Genomic DNA, 19,930 nt, shown 5'->3' on the forward strand with positions numbered 1-19,930 from the left:
TTTTATATACATGATTACGTACATATAGTACTTAATTTGCTGACACTGTTGATCATCTTCATGGTTTCCAATTCTTCTTCTTGCTTAGATTCTGCCACTGCAACTGCTTTATTTTCTGCTCTTTCAAACTTATATGGCACTAGAATATCAATTATCCTTCCTCAAGAAAAAAAAAAACTCTAATATTCTCTGCCCAATTTTTCAAACCTCATTAATAACATATCATATACTATTAATGGTACACCTAATATGCCGGCCACGCACATGTATAAAATAAAATATATACTCTTATTGTAGTATGCTAAATGTAAAAGTAAAAGCTTTAAAAAAAAATGGAGAATGTTAACTTGTGCCCTTAAGGCACATGTTAAGAAAGCAAAAATAGAAATTATTAAATGCTAATTTGTGCATTTTGACTTTTGAAGCATTAAATTTCTTGTATCATTAAATGTTGAATTTCTATTTTGGTATATCTTAACATGTGCCCTAAGGGCACATGTTAACAAGACCCAAAAAAAATTAGTATACCTTTCAATTATCAAGGTTTGCCAGATATGATTCTTTCTAATCATACAAATGAAATTTAATATTTGTTACCAATGTTTCAACTAACAAAATTAAATGCAATATTGCAAATGGACAGTACATGACAAAGAATTATGTCAACGGTGGAAGAAAAGTCATAAACAATATTTGAGCCCCAAAATGGCCCAAAAATAAATCCAATTAAATTATTTCCAAATTCCAGGTAGCTAGAAAAATAACTCAACAAAGTAATTTAACTAGCTAGGTAAGTAAGTAAACCAATCATATAAGCCCTATCTAAAAATCTTTGTATATGAAATGAAAACTATAATCAAATTAAAAACTCCGAATAAATGTTAAGCATTTATTATTAGTCTAAGAAATAGTTAAATAAATCAATAGAAGGAGTATGAGCTTGAGGTGAAATAAAATTAGAAGGACTAGGTAAAAAAAAATTAGGACCACCTTCCATAAAATGTCTACTACTAAGAAGTGCAGGACTAAAATCTTGAAGAAGGTTGCTAAACATGTTTGGATCCGAAGACGGCGGCGAGAAAAAATTAGAAGGAATTGGTGATAGTGAAGCCGGTCCCGGTGACAAAATCCCTTGAAACATCATGTTTCCTCTTTCTACTCCATGATTCATATATTGTACTTGTTCTATTCCTTCCATGTCACTTATTACATCACTAGTAGTAGTAGTAGTAGTACTTGTTATTGGTACTATCATTTGTTGTTGGTGTTGTTGATGATGTTTTTTTCCCAAAGGAGACATAGCTTTTTCTACGGTGGCATAACGCGCGGCCGGGGATATTGTTCCATCATTTTTAAAAGGATCGACAATTGATGATGAAGAAGAGGACGAGGATGAGGAGGAGGAACCGGTCAGACGTTGAACGAGGTTCATGAAGTCACCGGGTGTGGTGTGAATTACTTTAGGGGAGACGGTATAGATAATAATCGGTTGGCGCGGTGGTGGTAGTTGTTGTTGATGTTGTTGTTGTTGTTGTTGCGGCGCCAACGGTGGTTTCTTGATTTTGTGAGAGTCTTTATGTATTCTAAGAGGTGTAGGACGAGGACCTTGGAGTTCTCTTCTTGGTGATCTTCCAGTAGGAATGTCTGGGAATTGATTCATATTGTTGTATAATTGAATTATGATTATTAGAGGAAAAAAAAAGGGGGGGGGGGTGTGAAGAGTAATATTATAGTATAGGACACTATAGAGAAGTTGCAGCTAGCTAGAGAGAGGGGTGATGAATGAAATTAGGAGTAGATAAGCATATATAATTGTTGTGAACTTTATAAACTTAATATATATATAAGGGCTGACATGAAATATGTAAAAAGGGATCTGGTCAATGATGAAGAGAAGAATAAATTAATGTAAAAAAGAATTTGTTGGGAAAAATTGGCTTATTCAAAAAGAGTAAATATTTTTTTATAAGGAATTTATACCTACGGCCGGTTTCGTGATGTTATGGTTGTCTGAATATGAACGCGTTTGAATAGAAAAGAGTTGGAAAAAGTCATATGCTATTGCTAATGTCATTGTAATGTATGGACTATGGCGATATGAGCAAGTAAGTGTGTTGTGGAGTACTAAGGTGCAAGTGGATACATCTCTTAAGTTGACAAGTTTGACAATAGTTATATGAGTATTAATTATCTACATGTGTCATTAAATTAGAATAATTAGAATCTTAATTTATATAAAAAAAATAAAAAAATGTTTTATTGACATTTACTTTTTTTCATCATACTCATGTCATGTTTAATCACGTATAAAAATGTTTTGTTTTTGTTGATAGTATAAAAATATTGTTAATTCAATTGATTAAATAATGTTTCGACTTTCTATATATGTAACAAAAAAAAATTCGACTTTTATAAATTTAGTTAATTATTTATTTAATTAAATTAATATATTTTTTAAGGTAATTAATCAGATTAGATGTGATGCGAGAGCGAGGCTTGCATAGGCACAAATGTAAAAATTAACAATTAGAGATCGATATATTATATGAGATTAAAATACACTTACTTCAATCGACAATCATGTTTACCGGAGTAGCCGATATCGGAACCACCGATATATTAGACAAGGTCTTCCTTTGCCTATCACTTGCTCCGGTCTTTGAATGAGTAAAACCACAAATGAGCTTACTGTGTTTGTACGTGACGACAAAGGGACCTAGTCAATCTTATATATAAAAGATCTCAACCTAGTACCACTCATCATGGACTCTAGAGTTGGGCCTACACTTTATTCTACACAAATCAGAATTAGTGTTCAAAGCCTATTATTACTTATCATAATTTTCGGGCTTAAGCATCATCAAATTGATCACAACAACATCAACCCGTTTTTATTAAAACCAAAACTCACAATTGATTGCAGACTACAAAATATTAGAAAATATTCTAACAATAAAGCCAAATAATATATATATATATATATATATATATATATATATATATATATATATATATATATATATATATATATATATATATATATATATATATATATATATATATATATAGGGAGGGATCAAATTACACCGGTGTAATATTTGATTAATGTTACACCGGTATATATATATATATGGGCACACACAAATTCAAAAATTTAAAACAAAAATAATATAACCATATCAATCAACAACATTTTATTTCTTTTATCTTTAATTTTATTTTGTTTGTGCGAGTGTGCTTAACACCTAACTATTATTTATATTTGTGCTTATCAAAGAATTTTCTGTGATGCGAATGTACATGTATAAAAAAATGAAGGTAAATGTGTGTATATAGACATGTATAGTTATATACAATGAATCTAACGGAAGACCTGGCCTAGAGTTAGAATTAAATTACCCCTCATGGTTTGAATTGAAATTTGAGTATATGTCTTTATTATAATATAATAGGAAAATAATCCTTCCAATTAGCCAGATAAAGGCAGGACATATCTTTAAAAGACTTCTTTAAAAAGAAATAAAACTACTGAAACTGGTGACCCTCGTTGATCTGTATTTTATTATGTACTCATCTATCTTTAAAACAAAATCTACCACTCTTCCACTTCACTATGATATTAGAATTTCCTTTTTGTTTTTATAAATCATTACAATATTTATAAAAACATATATACACATGTGTTATATAAAGAAATCATGAAGAGGTCGATCTTTATCTAAATCGGATAAATAGGTGATAGTAAAATTAATCTTTTAAACTATTCCAACTTATTTTATGAGTATCTTCTTAATCCTTCTTTTTTACATTTTACTTTTTCCACCTGCTGTAACTAAATGGTTGTGGATGCATCATCATCATGCATGTGAAAACTTACGAACCACTAACTGCTACATTGCTACTTAGCACTTCATTATATATTTTATATATATCATGAAAAGGTCAATGTTGTTTGTATACCCCATATATACAAAGTCAATACTCAATACTACTGAATCTATAGAAGCTACGATTTCATGAAAAGAGAAACGAACAAGGAAACCGCGGAGATTAATTAGTTAGTACTTAGTAGAACCATATGATACCTAAACATAATATATTAGCTAGAGAAGGGGACATAGTCATGTGAAAAATATATATATATACGCTGAAACAGTCTCTCTAATTCCTCCCTCTCTCGTGCCTAAATTGAAAAGGTGTAATTATCATCATATCTGCTCACCTTCTTTCACTAATCAACATGTTCTGTTGTTGAATTAATGTAACAAGTTTCTTTTAAACATTTATTATTAATTTGACTTTGGTCATATATGATTTTTCATCCTAGAGGCGGATATATAACCATCACGGTAGGGGTTGACCCTAATTAAGTAAGTCCAGCGATCATCTCTAAGGCACAATTTTGCAGGGGTATGATGATATTCGATCATTTAGTAATTTTATACTCACTCCGTCCTAAAACTTTAGTCTTTTTAGAGTTTTGCACGGAGATTAAGAAATGATAAGTAAAGTCAATTTTACCTTATTTTATTAAGAAAGAAAAAATATATTTAATTAATGTTTTAACTTTTGTAAGGGTACAAATGATAAAGTATCACTAAAAACACTAAAGATTTGGGACAAAGTGAGTAGTATTTTAGTGAGAGTGTTCGTGGTGTGGTGTGGTTCGGTTATGAGCATAAAAGTCATCTAACTGCGAGATAAAAATACATTTGGTTCGGTTGGCTTTTAAAAAGTTATCAAAACCAATGCGGCTTAGATTTGTTCGATTTGTGCGGTTTACAACATAACATTTCAGTACGAAACAATTTTAAACATCCAAAAAAAGAACTTGAAGCTGCAAAATAACATTACAATACCAATAAAAAATGTTTATCCAAAATAACATTTACAGTACCTTACGATTTTAAATATCCAAACAAAGAACTTTAAAGTTCCAAAATAATATTATATACCGGTAAAAATTGTTAGCTAAAATAACATTACAATAAAAAAACTTGAAATTGAAAAGTAATACATCATCATAACTCCAAAATATAACACACAGTGTCTCCATCTCCATGACTCGATCTTATTGGTGGGCTGACTTGGTATTGAGCTATGTATATTGAAATATAATAGAAACTTAAGTTTAAAGACAAAAAATCAAAAGAGGAAAAAGACTTAGAAAATTTTCAAGTTTTGAAGCAAATTCAGGCCTGCAGCTCCTGAAATTATTGTACTATGATTTTAGAATTAACGCGCGATAAAATTTTCTATGAACTTGAATTAACCTAAGACGTTAGAGAATTATTTCTTATAGAAAAGAGTTCTTAGTCATTAATACTGGTCTGAACCAATTAGTTAATTCATCGTGATAATACGAGTGAAATATATAGTATTATAGGACTGCATTTACCAAATTGTGAAAAGAAAGTTATTCGAAAAGACCTAATCACCTCCTTAATAATCTTTTTAAATCATCAATTTTATGTTATTGTCAAATACACCAAGTTTATGCTAACACATACCCCCTGCATTTATATATTTTATTAGAGCTGGGTATGCGGGCTAACCCGCCCCGTTTAACCCGCCCCGCATAAACCCACATATTAAACGGGGCGAACAAGCCCGTCAGTAAATATAAACGAGTTATAATATTAAGCCCGAGTTCGGTCCACATAAGCCCGCGGGTTAAACGGTTAACCCACGGACTATGACAAAAAAAAAATCATTTTTTTCAAAAAATAAACTAAATTAGTAAAATATTGATATAATGAAAGCTTAAAAAAATATATATTATTAATAATTTTATGTTATAACATATAAATTGTAGCTAACAAATAAAAATAAATAAAGTTTGTGATATCATTTATCTATCTTCTCTTTGTAAGTAATGCAACTAAAATCAAATTCAACTGATTCTTATCGTCATTTTTGTACCGTCCATTTTAGTGAGAAAAACTTTCTACATGTACCCAAAAAAGCATAAAAAGATTAATAGATTCAACTTAACTAAATCATATCAAGGTAACCAAATTATTCAAAACATAATAGCGGAAAATATCCCCAAGAAAAATAACTACCCATTTGGACATGTATCTTTTAAATACTAGCAAATGTATATACAACTAAGATAAAGTAAAAGATAGTGAAAAAGAACAAAAAAATTATAAGTAGAAGAACATGCATGAATCCTGATGTTTTGTGTTGTTGTCTACTTGATTAAAATTGGAGTGTATTATTGCTTCTTATAATTAGGATTTATACTAAGTTCTTTTTTTTTTTTTCGTAGTTAAAAAAGTTGAATTTGTACATGGACCGAATTATTTATATCCGATAAATTTTATAATTAATTATATAAAAAAAAAGAAGCGGGCCACGAGCTAACCCGCGAACCCACGAATTTAACCCGCATAACCCGCGGTTTTAACGGTCCAACCCATACGGGCAAAAATGTAAACGGGCCAAAAAAAATTGATCTTAAGTCCGTACGAGCTGCGGGTTAAACGGGTTGGTCCGCGGACCTTGGTCCGCGGACCTTGGTCCGTATACCCAGCTCTATATTTTATTCAATTAAATTGCTTATTTGGAATTGAAATAATCTTCGTGTATACAAATTATTTTATTATTTAATGGTAGTTTAGTTCACCTATTAAATTATTCATCAGGGTGTTAAAATTATTCTTTTTATTTGTATATTATATATACATAATAAATAATGTAAATATTAAAAAAAAATTATATAAATTTATGTTTTTACTCGGTATTATTTAAATTATATACAACAATACAAATTATTTCTATTACTATTGATCTTGATGGTGAATTTTATTTAAAAATTTAAAAGTTATTAAATAAGTTTTAACAATTCAAGCAATCAATCTTTGGAGAAATCGTGATCTACAGGTGTTGAAACTTGAAATGAGTCAACAAGACAGAGAAGCTACAAAAAAAATTTAGAATATAAAAGTATGCGGGTTTTTGCTTCTCAGATGGTGAGAAATTGCAAATGTGTTGATAGCGGATGAAGTTAGATATAGAGAAAATAAGGCAGCAATGGAACATCATAATGGTGATCGATCATTGATCATTGATTCTTTCAATATTAGAAGTTTGTGAGGGAGGGTGAAGAAGCGAAAAAATAAAGAGTTGGTGTGACACAAACAATTGATTTTTTTTTTCTCTACAGAAAACTAAATTGGAAGTTGTGTACAAAAGTAGGCCCAAAGAAAAACACTAAATAAGTACGGTAAAAATGATTAAGTGACCTAAAACTCATAATACTTTTTACACATCAAAGTATAAAGTCAGAAAATATGCGCCTAAATATACTAATTAAGTATCTCAAGTTCTATTTCCATCTTCGGAGATGTTGGAATTTGACAGTTTTGTTGAGGCCATGAAATTAGTGGATCTTTCACTATTTCAGAGGAGATTTACTTCGTTTCATTCTAATGGAAGATCTCAATGAGTAGGATCGATAGATTTCTAGTCTCGGATGATTGGTTTGTGACATGGGGTTTGTGTTCGTTTTGGATTCTACCTAGAGTCGTCTCTGACCATTGTCCTCTTTGGTTGAAATAGCAGAGTCAATATTGGGGACCTAAACTATTTAGGTTCCACAATTATTGGCTATCCCATAATTTTTTTAACAAAGTTGTTGAAGACGCTTGGAGGGCGCAAAATGTGAGTTCATGGATGGCTTTTATGCTGGAAGAGAAGTAGAAGGGGCTTAAAGGGTGCTTGAACGAGTGGAATAAGATAGAGTTTAGTAATATGAAAATGAGAATGGAAACATCAATTGAAGACATTTACAAAAAAGAAGAAAAAAAAAAAAGCAAAAAGAGAAACCAGGTGAATCTCCCTTAAAGCATAGCAAAGAAAATGCTCTTCAAATCTTTAAGAAATTACAACAAACTTATTATTATTCGACGATCCCAATTTAAACACATATTTGAAGATACACTAAAATACACATTATTTAACATTTTTATTTATTTATTTTTATATATTTTTCAAATATTTGAGCGTGTCTAAATATTGTGACCAAGAGGAGTGTTAGCAACACACTCTTTAACAAACACACTTTAACACACTCTCTTCTATTGGTTAAAATTTATATGGGTCCCATAAAAATTATATGGGTCCACATTTTTTTATGGGACCCATATGAATTTCAACCAATAAAAGAGAGTGTGTTAGAGTGTGTTTGTTAAAGAGTATGTTGCTAGCATTATTCTTGTGACCAAATAGTTGTGCGTTGTCACTACAAGCTTTCTAAAAAAATTAAACTCACTATCTTTAATCCTCTTCATATACTCACCGGTCCTCAAAATTGTCCTTTATAGTAGGGCCTATAAACATATAAGGAGGGGGTGTCTTCGATATTATTTTGAACAAAGGGTTTTTATTCTCGCACTTCCGTATCACATGCGTGCCCATTGATATTCCCACTTTACCTCCATAGCTACTTATATGTAATATGAGTGTATATATAGTAAAAATTGGAGAAAAAATAGTTCGCTTAACTTTTTAGAATGCAAATTACGAACTTGATTTGCTTTCTAGAATGTGAACCTTATAAAAATTAATTTTTTTATCCTCTTCACCCTTCTCTCATCCCATGAAATAATTTTGATTGAAACACAGTTCGAGTATTTTTCACCTTCTCCAGAATTTACATAGTCACAAAATTGCATTTTTTTTAAAACCATTTTTTACCTCCAGAATTTTTTTTTTAAAAAATGCTGAACACATATCGTTCACCTTTACTCCAGAATTTGCTAACTCATTATTTTCTAATTGCATTTATTTTTTTTTGCATAAACACATATTTGGTCTTTAAGTTTATTTTAAGTTTAAATTTGGTCTCATACGTTTAAAAATTTTAAGTTAATTCCTTTAGTAAATTTTTTATTTAAATAGTCTGCGTAGCTAACAGATTTGTATATGTGGATAAAATAGAAGGTTTCACGAGAAAATTTTAGACGAAATTAACTTAAAATTTATTGAAAATGACAAACTTAGGTCGACATTAGTAACGTAAGGAACCAATTTAACACTTTTTAAATTTAATGGATCAACTTAAAATCTAAATAAACTTAGCCCAAATATACGATTAAGTCAAATATGTGATTAAATTTTTTTTTATTCTTGCAACCGAGAGATTTTATTCTATTTTTTTTCTTTTTTTTTGTACGACTCAACAATATTTTCCCTATTTTTTTTAGGTATATTATTTTCCCTATTTTTAATGATCATTATTTTGACTCGAAATCATTCCTTATTTATTGAGATATATTTTTTAAATGGGCTAACATGTATGATGTATGCAATGCACTTTCTTTTGGGTTTTTCTTTCATGCTATTTTACAAGACAACAGCAAATAAAGAGCAGCATCTAATCCATGGCCATGGCGGAGGCAAACTGGTCTGAACTCCCTACAGAACTTCTCAATCTGATATCACAACGAATCGACAACGATGTCGATCTCATTCGCTTTCGATCAGTTTGTTCCACCTGGCGCAGCTCTTCCATCTCAAATCACCACTCTCGTAGCTTACCTATACAATTACAATCACCCTCATGTTCCATCTCTAAACACATCCTCCTCCTCATCAAACCTCCACCACCACAAAATCAAGACCAAGAAACTCTCCAACCCTGGTTGATCAAAATTTCCACAAACTCACATGGCAAAACATTATAGGATCTATTAATATACATATGATATTTTATAGGTATAAATAATATATAAGTAATATTATAGGATCTCAAAATTTTGAGTTGAGGCCCGATGCCGTCGTACACCTCGCACATGTGTGCAAGCCGCCACTGGGGAAACCGCTTCGTCGATTGCAGTTACAGAGATAATCCGACCATTCTACAACAGCCACGATATAAACGGTTACGCTCGAAGTTTCAAGGTCAAATTGAATTTTGACATGGCTTTGGAAAAAAGGTTGTTGGTGTAAGACCATGTACAATGGTTCAACACTCTCAACACCACTTTTTCACTTTTCAACACTCCACATCATTTTCTCTTTCTTCCACCTAATCATTCAACACACATTCAACTTTTATCCTCTCCAATGGTTTTTTCATTCAACACTCTACCTCACCACTTTCTCTACCCCACCACTATTTATTTCATATTCTTATTTAAATTTATATTTTTGTTTTTATGATTACATAAAATTACAATTATTGGTTAAAATTAAATTAAAATAATTAACACTTAACAATTTATTTTTTTGTTTTTTGTAATAAAAACAAAATTTATTTAAATAATTTATATGATACAAATCATCTTAACTTAATTTAAAATACAACACACAAGTAACGTAATTAGTACGATACAAATAATTTAAAATGCAATGCAACACACAAGCAACGCAATAATTAGTACGATTCAAATCATCTTCAATCACGTCCCATTCCAAACTCAGGTGCACCACCACTCGGAACATTTTCATTCACCATTGACATATAACCATTAAACGAAAGTGTTTGAGATGAATTTCTCATCATAGATCCATAATATGGATGAAAGTTTGGAACAGATGATGACTGGTTGAAATTTGGTGCAAAACCAAAATTAGGTATGTTTTGAGGATGTTAGTTGGAAAATTGTTGGGATTTTGATAATTGTTGGGATTTTGAAAATTGTTAGGATTTTGATTTCGGATTTTGATAATTGTTGGAATAATTAAAAAAAATTTGGCTGTTGAAATAAGTATTGTGATCCATTTCAAAAAAAAAAAAAAAACTAATACTTCAAGATTAACACTAATAGAAAGATAATAATAAGATTAATATAGTGAAAAAATTGATTTTTTTCCTGTGTCCAAATCAAATGAACCAAGTCTCTATTTATAGACAAAAAAAATCATGAATTTTGGTAAAAAAAATAAAAATAAAAAATTAATTTGCAACGAAATAATTGAGTTCAAAGTATTAAATGGATAAAAATCCAGGCAACCAATCACAGTCAGCCACGTGGCTGGATCTTATCAACTAACACTCTCTCTCCGCGTCCAGCCCAATGGCTAGTCTCACCTGCGCGCGTGTGGCACACGCGCCTGCTGTGAGACATACAAAACCGGCCGTATGGTCCCCCTTGTCATCCTTCAAGTGTGTTGAACATTTTCATCACCTCTCCCTTCTATGTCATGTTCAACAGCTCATTCAACACACCATTAGGCTGATTTTATCAGTTGAAAGGTGTTTCAACATGACCATTGTATATGGTCTAACATGCCACGGGCAAAAACCTCTTGTTCTCGGCACATTGAACCATAATGGTCGTTCGTTACTATACCATTGCCGTGAAGAGAGCTGGACGCTGATCCCCTGCATGTCGTCGACATACTTTCAAGACATTTGTGTGTTTAAAGAGCGGTTTTATGCAGTTAATAAAATTGGTCGAACAATTGCGATTGGATTAGACTATAGTGACCGGTTAGTGGCTGAATATGTCGATGGAGGGGAGGGGACATGAAATTCTTGGTAGAGAGTGAGGGTGAGTTGTTCCTAGTAGACATATATGACCCGCATTGTTTTCGGTTTTACGGTGAATATGGTTTAAGGCTTGATGTGTTTAGGTTGGATGGGCAGGAGAAGAGATGGGTCAAGTTGACAAATTTAGGGGGTAGAGTGTTGTTCTTGGGGAATGGATGTTCGTTTTCTGCTTCTGTTGCCAATGGAGGGAATTGTGTCATCTTCATCGACGATATCTTCCTCCCTTATGACAACATGAAATGTGGAAAGTGTGTTTTTCACTTGGATCACAGTCGTCTTTCCCCTTTGTCTGATTATCCACACTATTTGAACTTGTTCTGGCCACCTCCGGATTGGATCGTCAAATGTTCCACCTCCAAAGTGGATCGTGAAATGTGACACTCATTCGAAGAGTATATATGTTAACTTGCTTTGAAAAGTTTTTCTAATGTATATTGCATTTTTGTGCTTAGTTTCGGTTCTTTGATTAAATAAACTTATGTGTTTCTTGTTACTATTAATTTATGTCCCAACACTAACTATATCAGTGATTGCCAACTGTATTTTGTTTTCTAGAAGACTTGGTATTTTGCTTCAATTCCTAGCTAGTATTGTTCATGTTTGATACATTATAGAGAGTTGATCCAGTTTGTAATTTTCAATCGATTATTGATTCTCACTCATTATTTCTGTGATTTTTTGTTCAATGAATCTTCTAAGGTTAATTATCTTGCTTCCTTTTTCCTTTTTCTTTCCATTGTATCATCATTTGAATGAAGGGATCATGTGCAATGGTTAATTAAATTGTTTGTAAGTAGTGTATAATAAGTTAAACCCTTCATTCACTCCCAAGAAAATATTTCGAATGAAATATGGAATGAGAGAGTGATTAAAAAATAAAAATAGAGATTTCAATTTATAGAATCATACGGTGTGTGTGTGTCCGTGATTGGTCGATACTGTCATAACCGCTCCAATGACCAATTAAAATATGGTATTGGACGGTGGCCAAATTTTTATAAGGTTAAATAGTTAAAGTGAAAACACTCTAAATAGAGAATTGTGTCTCAGTTCGCACTTTAAGCATCAAGTGACAATATTTTTAACTCAAACTCAATGTTTGCGCTCCTAGATGAAAAAAAGATTTCGCTTTCTAGAATGCAAACTACGAACTCGGTTCGCATTCTAGAATGCGAACTCTTTTTTTTTTCCATGATTTCTTCCATCTAAGGGGCACAGACGTTGAGTTTGAGTTAAAAATATTGTTTTGTTTTTTTTTGACATGAATTAAAAATATTGTTACTCGCTACTTATAGTAGGAAAAGTGCTCGCATCCTAGAAACTGAGGAGGAGTTGGTTTGGTAATTTCGGGAGGCGCATGAAGTTTTATAAGTGGAGCAAAATGTAAATCCCTTGAACAAAAGGGGCTAATGTTTGTAAAAGCAGTATTTGATGTACAATTATCATGGGCCCAAGCCCAACAAAACAGAGCTTAAAATCTCTCCCTCACTTCCGGAAGATGTTGTAATTAGTAATTTCAGTAATTCAGTGTAAACAGAAAGGAAAAGAAAATCTGATAAGATCAGTACCAACCTGGCCAAATGGCTCCCTCAGCATGGAACATTTTTGAGGTATCCCCCATATACACCTATCTATGACATTTTCTGGGTTTTTTATCACTCCTGTGATGGTTAGATGAATATCGTTTGATGCTTCGATGATTAAATGAGAGAAGAAGATAGACTTATGCAAAAGGTTACAAATTTATTTGTTTACTTCATCCAGAATAACCGTTCATAACCAAATATCATAACCGGATATTAAAACCAAATGTCATAATCAGTTTGTTTTTCACAAAACCAGTTATAAAACCGGTTATGTCCATAACCACTTTTATAACCGGTTTTTGCTTTTAAAAACCGGTTTTTGGTTTAATAACTGTTTTTTTTTTTTTCAAAACCTAGTTTTCAAAATTGATTTTTTAAAAATTCAGTTTTCAAATCCAAAGTTTTTTCTGGAAATAAAAGTATCCGATCTTTTTTCGGAAAAAATTTTACGTTTTTTTCGGAAAAAAGTTTTTGATTATTTTTCGGGAAAAAGTTTTCGATATTTTTTCGGAAAAAAGTTTTCGATTCTTTTCAGAGAAAAAGTTCCTGATTATTTTTGCGAAAAAAGTTTTGATTTTAGATAAAAAAAGTTTTGATTTTATAAAACCGGTTATGTCCATAACCACTTTTATAACCGGTTTTTGCTTTTAAAAACCGGTTTTTGGTTTAATAACTGTTTTTTTTTTTTTTTTTCAAAACCTAGTTTTCAAAATTGATTTTTTAAAAATTCAGTTTTCAAATCCAAAGTTTTTTCAGAAAATAAAAGTACCCGATCTTTTTTCGGAAAAAACTTTACGTTTTTTCAGAAAATAAAAGTACCCGATCTTTTTTCGGAAAAAACTTTACGTTTTTTTCGGAAAAAAGTTTTTGATCATTTTTCGGGAAAAAATTTTCGATATTTTTTCGGAAAAAAGTTTTCGATTCTTTTCAGAGAAAAAGTTCCCGATTATTTTTGCGAAAAAAGTTTTGATTTTAGATAAAAAAACAATTCCGGAGTTTTTTTCGGAAAAAAAGTGTCTGATCTTTTTTTGTGAAAATATATATGATATTTTATTAATTTATTCAGAAAAAAAGTTCTCGATTTTTTCGGAAAAAAGTTTCGATTTTAGATAAAAAAACAATTCCGGAGTTTTTTTCGGAAAAAAGATCTGATATTTTATTCGGAATAAAAGTTCCAGATTTTTCCAGAAAAAAGTTTTGATTTCAGATAAAAACAATTCTTAGTTTTTAGCAGAATAAAAGTTTTTGATCTTTTTTTGGGAAAAACTTTTTGATTTTTTTTGGAAAAAAGTTCTCAATTTTTTCGTAAAAAAGTTTCCGATCTTTTATCGAGAAAAAGTTCCGATATTTTATTCGGAAAAAAGTTTCAGTTATTTTTCGTAAAAAAAGTTTCCGATATTTTTTCGGAAAAAAAATTTCGATTTTTTTTTCGGAAATAAAGTTTCCGATTTTTTCGGGGAAAAATGCTTCAATTTTCAAGAAAACAAAGTTCTTAATTTTTTCAGAAAAAATTGATTTGAATTTGAACTTTGAGAAATTTGGACATAAAATTTGGTTGTGGTTATCCACCAATTGGTTATGAATATCCAAATAAAAAAGAATGAGGTTGGTTATAAAACCCAAACATAATTAACCAGTTTTTAAAATTGTATATGGATTTGGTTATAGTTAATCCATGATAACCGGTTAAAATGAGCCACCCTAACTTTATCATTTTGCATACTAATTTAGTGGACAATGAAGCAAATAAAATGCTAACTTCATGTTTCTGTTGACATATATAAAAAATTCTAACCTCAAATTTCGTTTACTGTTTGGGATCAGAGTGAATGATTCTTTTCCATTAAGCATTTTGTGGCATTGGCTTTGTTTTTTACTAGTTATGCAAACTTGCTTTTAATGTTATTTCTTTCATATATGTCCGATCCTTAAAATTCAAAAGTTTAAATTAATTATAGAAAATGAAAGGAGCTTAAATATACAGAATAAAAGCTAAATAGAAAAGTGCTACAAAAAGTGATTCTGCATAGAATAGAAGAACTTGTAGAAAAATGCGTTTTAAAAATAATCATTTTGATACACCTACCAATTTTGCTCTATTATACATTGCAAGTTTAATATTAGAACCTCACCTCCCACATATTTGTGTCATTTAGTTATTTGAATTATGTAGTCGCCATGTTGCATTTTTTGTTGAGTTATATATTTCATTGTTAATCTATTTGAGTATGTTTTTCTTTGCTTATATTTTCTTGTTTGTCCTTAAAATTCTCCTTGTCATCTTATAGTATTTCCTCTTTGAACTCTTGTGTTAATGATAGCTTTTGTGGATTATATTATTATTGGATTGGAGATTCACTGATTGTGTTTTTTTCTTGGATTTCTTTTGAAGAACTTGAAGGAGGACAAGTACTGATCATGAGAGAAAATTGCAATATTTGTTTAAAATTTGGACTCAAATAAGCACTTAATTGAAGGTTTATAATTAAAAGACTTCCGAAAAATGCTATTCTGATTGACTCCCTATAAGCACTTAAGTGAAGTTTAATTAACACATATATATACTTCCAACAACAAACTATTACAACTCATAGCAATTTAAATTACAACCAATTAAATAAATAAAACTAAAATTATTCTAAAGTCAGGACTTGAATTGAAACTTTTCTTGTGTTATTCTTTAAATTTAACTCATATTTGGTCTTGAACTTTTTATATTTTTTAGGCTAGTATTTTTGCCCTCTTAACTTTTAAATAGTTACAATTTTGACCTCTAACTTTAAGCTCCTTTTGACCAAGTTAACATACACGTGAACGGTGAATGCTGACGTGTCATGTGAATCACTGTTCACATGTGCGTTGACTTGGTCAAAATCAGTAGAAATTAGTCTTTTGCAAAATGGGTTAAAATTAGGGGGTCAAGAGTACTATTATGAAAGTTAGATGATCAAAATTATAAATTTGTGAAAGCCAGAAGTACAATTTAACATTTTTTTTTTGTAAACTAAAGATATCCTCCGCACACAACTGCAAAGACTAATCTCCTCGAAGTAACTGAGATCTACAAAAAGATCGAATCCAAGATAACGTATGCATTTGTGAAAAAAAAGATAGCATACTAGTGTGAGACACGTTTGCACATAAAAATATTTAGTAAAATTAAATTACATTACATTAGTATGGTATAGTATTTCAATTTTTTTTAAAAAAAAACATATATAGCATTTCAATTTGAAGCCAATGGATATGTGTAATCCCTCATAACTCATCATACAATCATGATGGCTTTATTTATACTCATTCTGATTTTCTGACCGTCAAGATTCATATGAGAGCCAGCAAGCACACATGCCCTTGTAAGTTGAGTTGTATACTACTTAGTCTTGATCAACGTGCATGGAGCTTAATTGCTCTTTGAATTAGTTGATGCATGCACATTCAGGACAATAATATATGGTTGGAATTAATTGTGAATTGCAATAAGATATTATTGACTAATAAATAGTTACTAAAATATTACCGATCAAAGCTATAGCATAGCATGCATATAAAAGAAGAAAAGAAATATGAATTGGAAGGAGTTTGAGACGTGGAAGACACTGATCCTCAACTAAAGAATATGATATGATATGAATACGTAATCTTTCGTGAAAGCAACGTTAAACTCCCACGTGCATGCCTCGAATGTTCTCTTCTCTCTATGGATCGGTAAATCGAATATCTTCCACTCCTATCAATATGATTGCAACCCTTAGCTGCGCACCATGCTCTCTCATTATGTTCCTTTAATGTAAACATTAATTCCCTACTTACCTATATTTCTGTATTTCACACTTTCATAGCAACACAAATTCGTTAATTTCTCGGTTGTATGCCAATATGCAACGTTTGAATAAGTACTAGGACTACAAGTTTGTATTTAGATTTTAGAGCATTAGAATAAGCCTAATGCCACACAATGTATTATTACTAATACCAGCTTAATGCATATGGATTTTCATATATGTTTGGGAGTAATTGGGTAGGAGACTAGGAGTAAGAAATAATAGAAAATATTTAATTTTCGTTATGGAGTAATAATTAATTTCATCGAGACTCTTCTTCTATATGGTTTTTTACTCTCACATTGAAAAAATTTCATGTAAAAATTGAGGTGTCCTCATTTATTTAAATTTTTTTTACTCATTTATGACTATCGATGTTAGTGTTGACTTTGCTAAATAATTTGGTTGCTCAGATTTACAAGAAAGATATAGTTTAAATATTTTCGTATATATTTCCTTGTGCACTCTGATGCTATCAAAACTCATCTATACTTTTACCAATAGATTTCACAACCATGTTATATATATATATATGTTGGCCATAACATAAATGATTAATTTACTTAGCGAAAAAAGTAAATTTAGACTCTTTCACACCCTTTTGTATGGGTGAGTTTTTTTTTTTTTTAAATGACTAACATTATATTAAAAAAGAGGTCAAAAAGACCAAAGTACAACGAGTACTAGAGATACTCAGAACAAATAAAAAAGATATGGTCACTACGAAGGAAAAACAAGGCAACAAATAGAAAATGATAAGCATGCCTAGAAAGCAACCCAAGACTACCGGTACAAAACAAAGCAACCAACCCCAAACTGAGATCCTAGAGAAACCCATCCACTTGCAAGGGGTTCTGAAGGACACAACGTCACAAAGACCACACAAAAAGAGACATCAAGGCATGTCAACCACACAAAACTCTACCGGCACCAACAAAGGTTGGGCTCCATCACAAAAAAAAAAAAAAAAAGACCATTTTAAGATTTCCAAATGGACCACACAACAATATACCAACCCAAAGTCAAATTTATCCTAATCATAACTCTAAACCCTAAATCTACAAAGATAAAAAATAACACCGTCAGATCTGAAGATAAAACTAACTCCCGATATAAGCCTTATACCATACTCTAGAAGTAAAATCACAAGGAACCAAAAAAAATGGTTAATAGATTTCACCAAACTCCCACAAAACACACACTGAGCTTGTTATTTCTTTTTATATTAACTTTTAACCACATACTACTCTGCATCTGGACCTTAGGAAAACTATTGCAGCTGATGCTGCTGATTTTTTTTTTTTTCTCCTGAAATTATAGTTTCTTGTTTTTTTTTTTCTTCTTTCTTTGGTTGCTCTTTAGCCTTAAGCTTGTAAAATAAATAAATAAATAAATAAATAAATACATTATTTTTGAAGTTATTTAGAGAGGATGAATCTTTTGAAGGTGAAGTATTGTTTCAACTAATTAATCCCCTCACTCGTTTTGCAGTCAATGAAGTATGAAATTCCACAAATCATAGAAAATTAAGTTAATTAATAGGTTGACCACTATAAAGGGTTGAATCTATTTAATTAGTGCACATAATTGTAACGAAATCTAGCTTGATTAACAAAAGAATAAAAAGGGATGATTAGTAGATAGTATGCCACATATCCCACTAAGCACGTGGTGATCATACTCCCACACCCGTAACGCTAGCCTTTTCCTATATACTAGTAATGTGAATCAAACTTATTCCATAAACCACAAATTCTCTTCACTATATCCAAGACACTGTACATTGTTTCACACTACATTCTTGCCGACTTTTATCACCCGCAAAATACTCAAATCATGCACATAATTAATTTGGAAATAGCTCTTTAGAGTTTAGACCTCATTAATGTACTTTACATGTCTTTTTTATCGTCAAAACATATGAATTAGAGATAGTACCTGATAGAACAACACATGATAAATTTAAAATATTAAATAAATTTTCTCTTATATGGTATCTAGTGGATAAATAATTATTTTAGTAATTTTACAGAAAACAAAAAGTTGTCCCGTTTATTAGTTTAGTGGGCGACAAAAATTTCAGTGTTTGACAAATCTTATGGCTTTAAAATCAAATATAATATGGATAAACTTGTCAAATCGAAACCACTAGATTTGGTGTAGTGGTGAGGAATTTAGGTAGTACGCTCTAGGTCCTGAGTTCGATCTCCAACTCATTGTAAACAAAAAAAAATTGTCAAATCTATCAGGTGCTTTTTTTTATAGATTAAACGCAATCTATATATATGTTCACACTTCAAAGCCTCCAATATGAAGAAGATTTTGAGGATGTATACGGGAGTTTAAAAAATAATTTTCAAATAATATTTACTCCTCTTTTAGATTTATAAACCTTATCAAAAACAACTCAAGAGTGCTACTCATGATTTTAGAAATTGATTTTGTAAATTGATTTTAGAAATTGATTTTGTCTATCAATTTTGACTAATAGATTTTATAAAATTAAGCTAAATTCAATCCAAATTCTAAAAAGTCAGTACTCAATTTAACCAATTAAGTTCCACAACTTGACATTTTGGCCTCATCACATTGCACTGAAAACTTTACATGTTGCAATGGTGGTGAATTGGTCATTTAGCATGAACATAAGCTTAGCTTATTTAGGGAGTCTCATAAAAGTAATAATAATGACTACATAATAATATAAGGAAGCAATTGTTTGACTTATCAACTTCAATCACCTTCACTAAGCTAACAAGACCCAATGAAGAAATGACACGTGAGTGATTGAGACACGTTCCATCCGCCTATGAAATAGCCACACTATAACATGATGAAAATTCACATCAACATCACAAACTCTCGCACAAACAATTAACACATGCACATGTTTACACTCACACACACACACACCCTTCCTTAATTCTAACGACTCCTTCAACCGCCCACGTTAGGGACTACCCTACACATATTCCTCTCTCCACAAAACCTTATAATATATATAATCTCTCACTCTC

At 31.0% G+C, this 19,930-nt stretch overlaps 1 protein-coding gene across 1 annotated transcript; it reads right to left on the reverse strand.

Moving 5' to 3' along the window:
• Positions 1-680: 680 nt before the first annotated feature.
• LOC123909319 (protein MKS1) lies at positions 681-1,911 on the reverse strand. The gene has a single exon (XM_045960144.1). It carries the CDS (start codon positions 1,658-1,660, stop codon positions 896-898), a length of 765 nt encoding a protein of 254 aa, XP_045816100.1. The 5' UTR covers positions 1,661-1,911; the 3' UTR covers positions 681-895.
• Positions 1,912-19,930: the final 18,019 nt, after the last annotated feature.

Source organism: Trifolium pratense, linkage group LG2 (assembly GCF_020283565.1).
Source record: "Trifolium pratense cultivar HEN17-A07 linkage group LG2, ARS_RC_1.1, whole genome shotgun sequence".
Taxonomy (NCBI): Eukaryota; Viridiplantae; Streptophyta; class Magnoliopsida; order Fabales; family Fabaceae; genus Trifolium; species Trifolium pratense.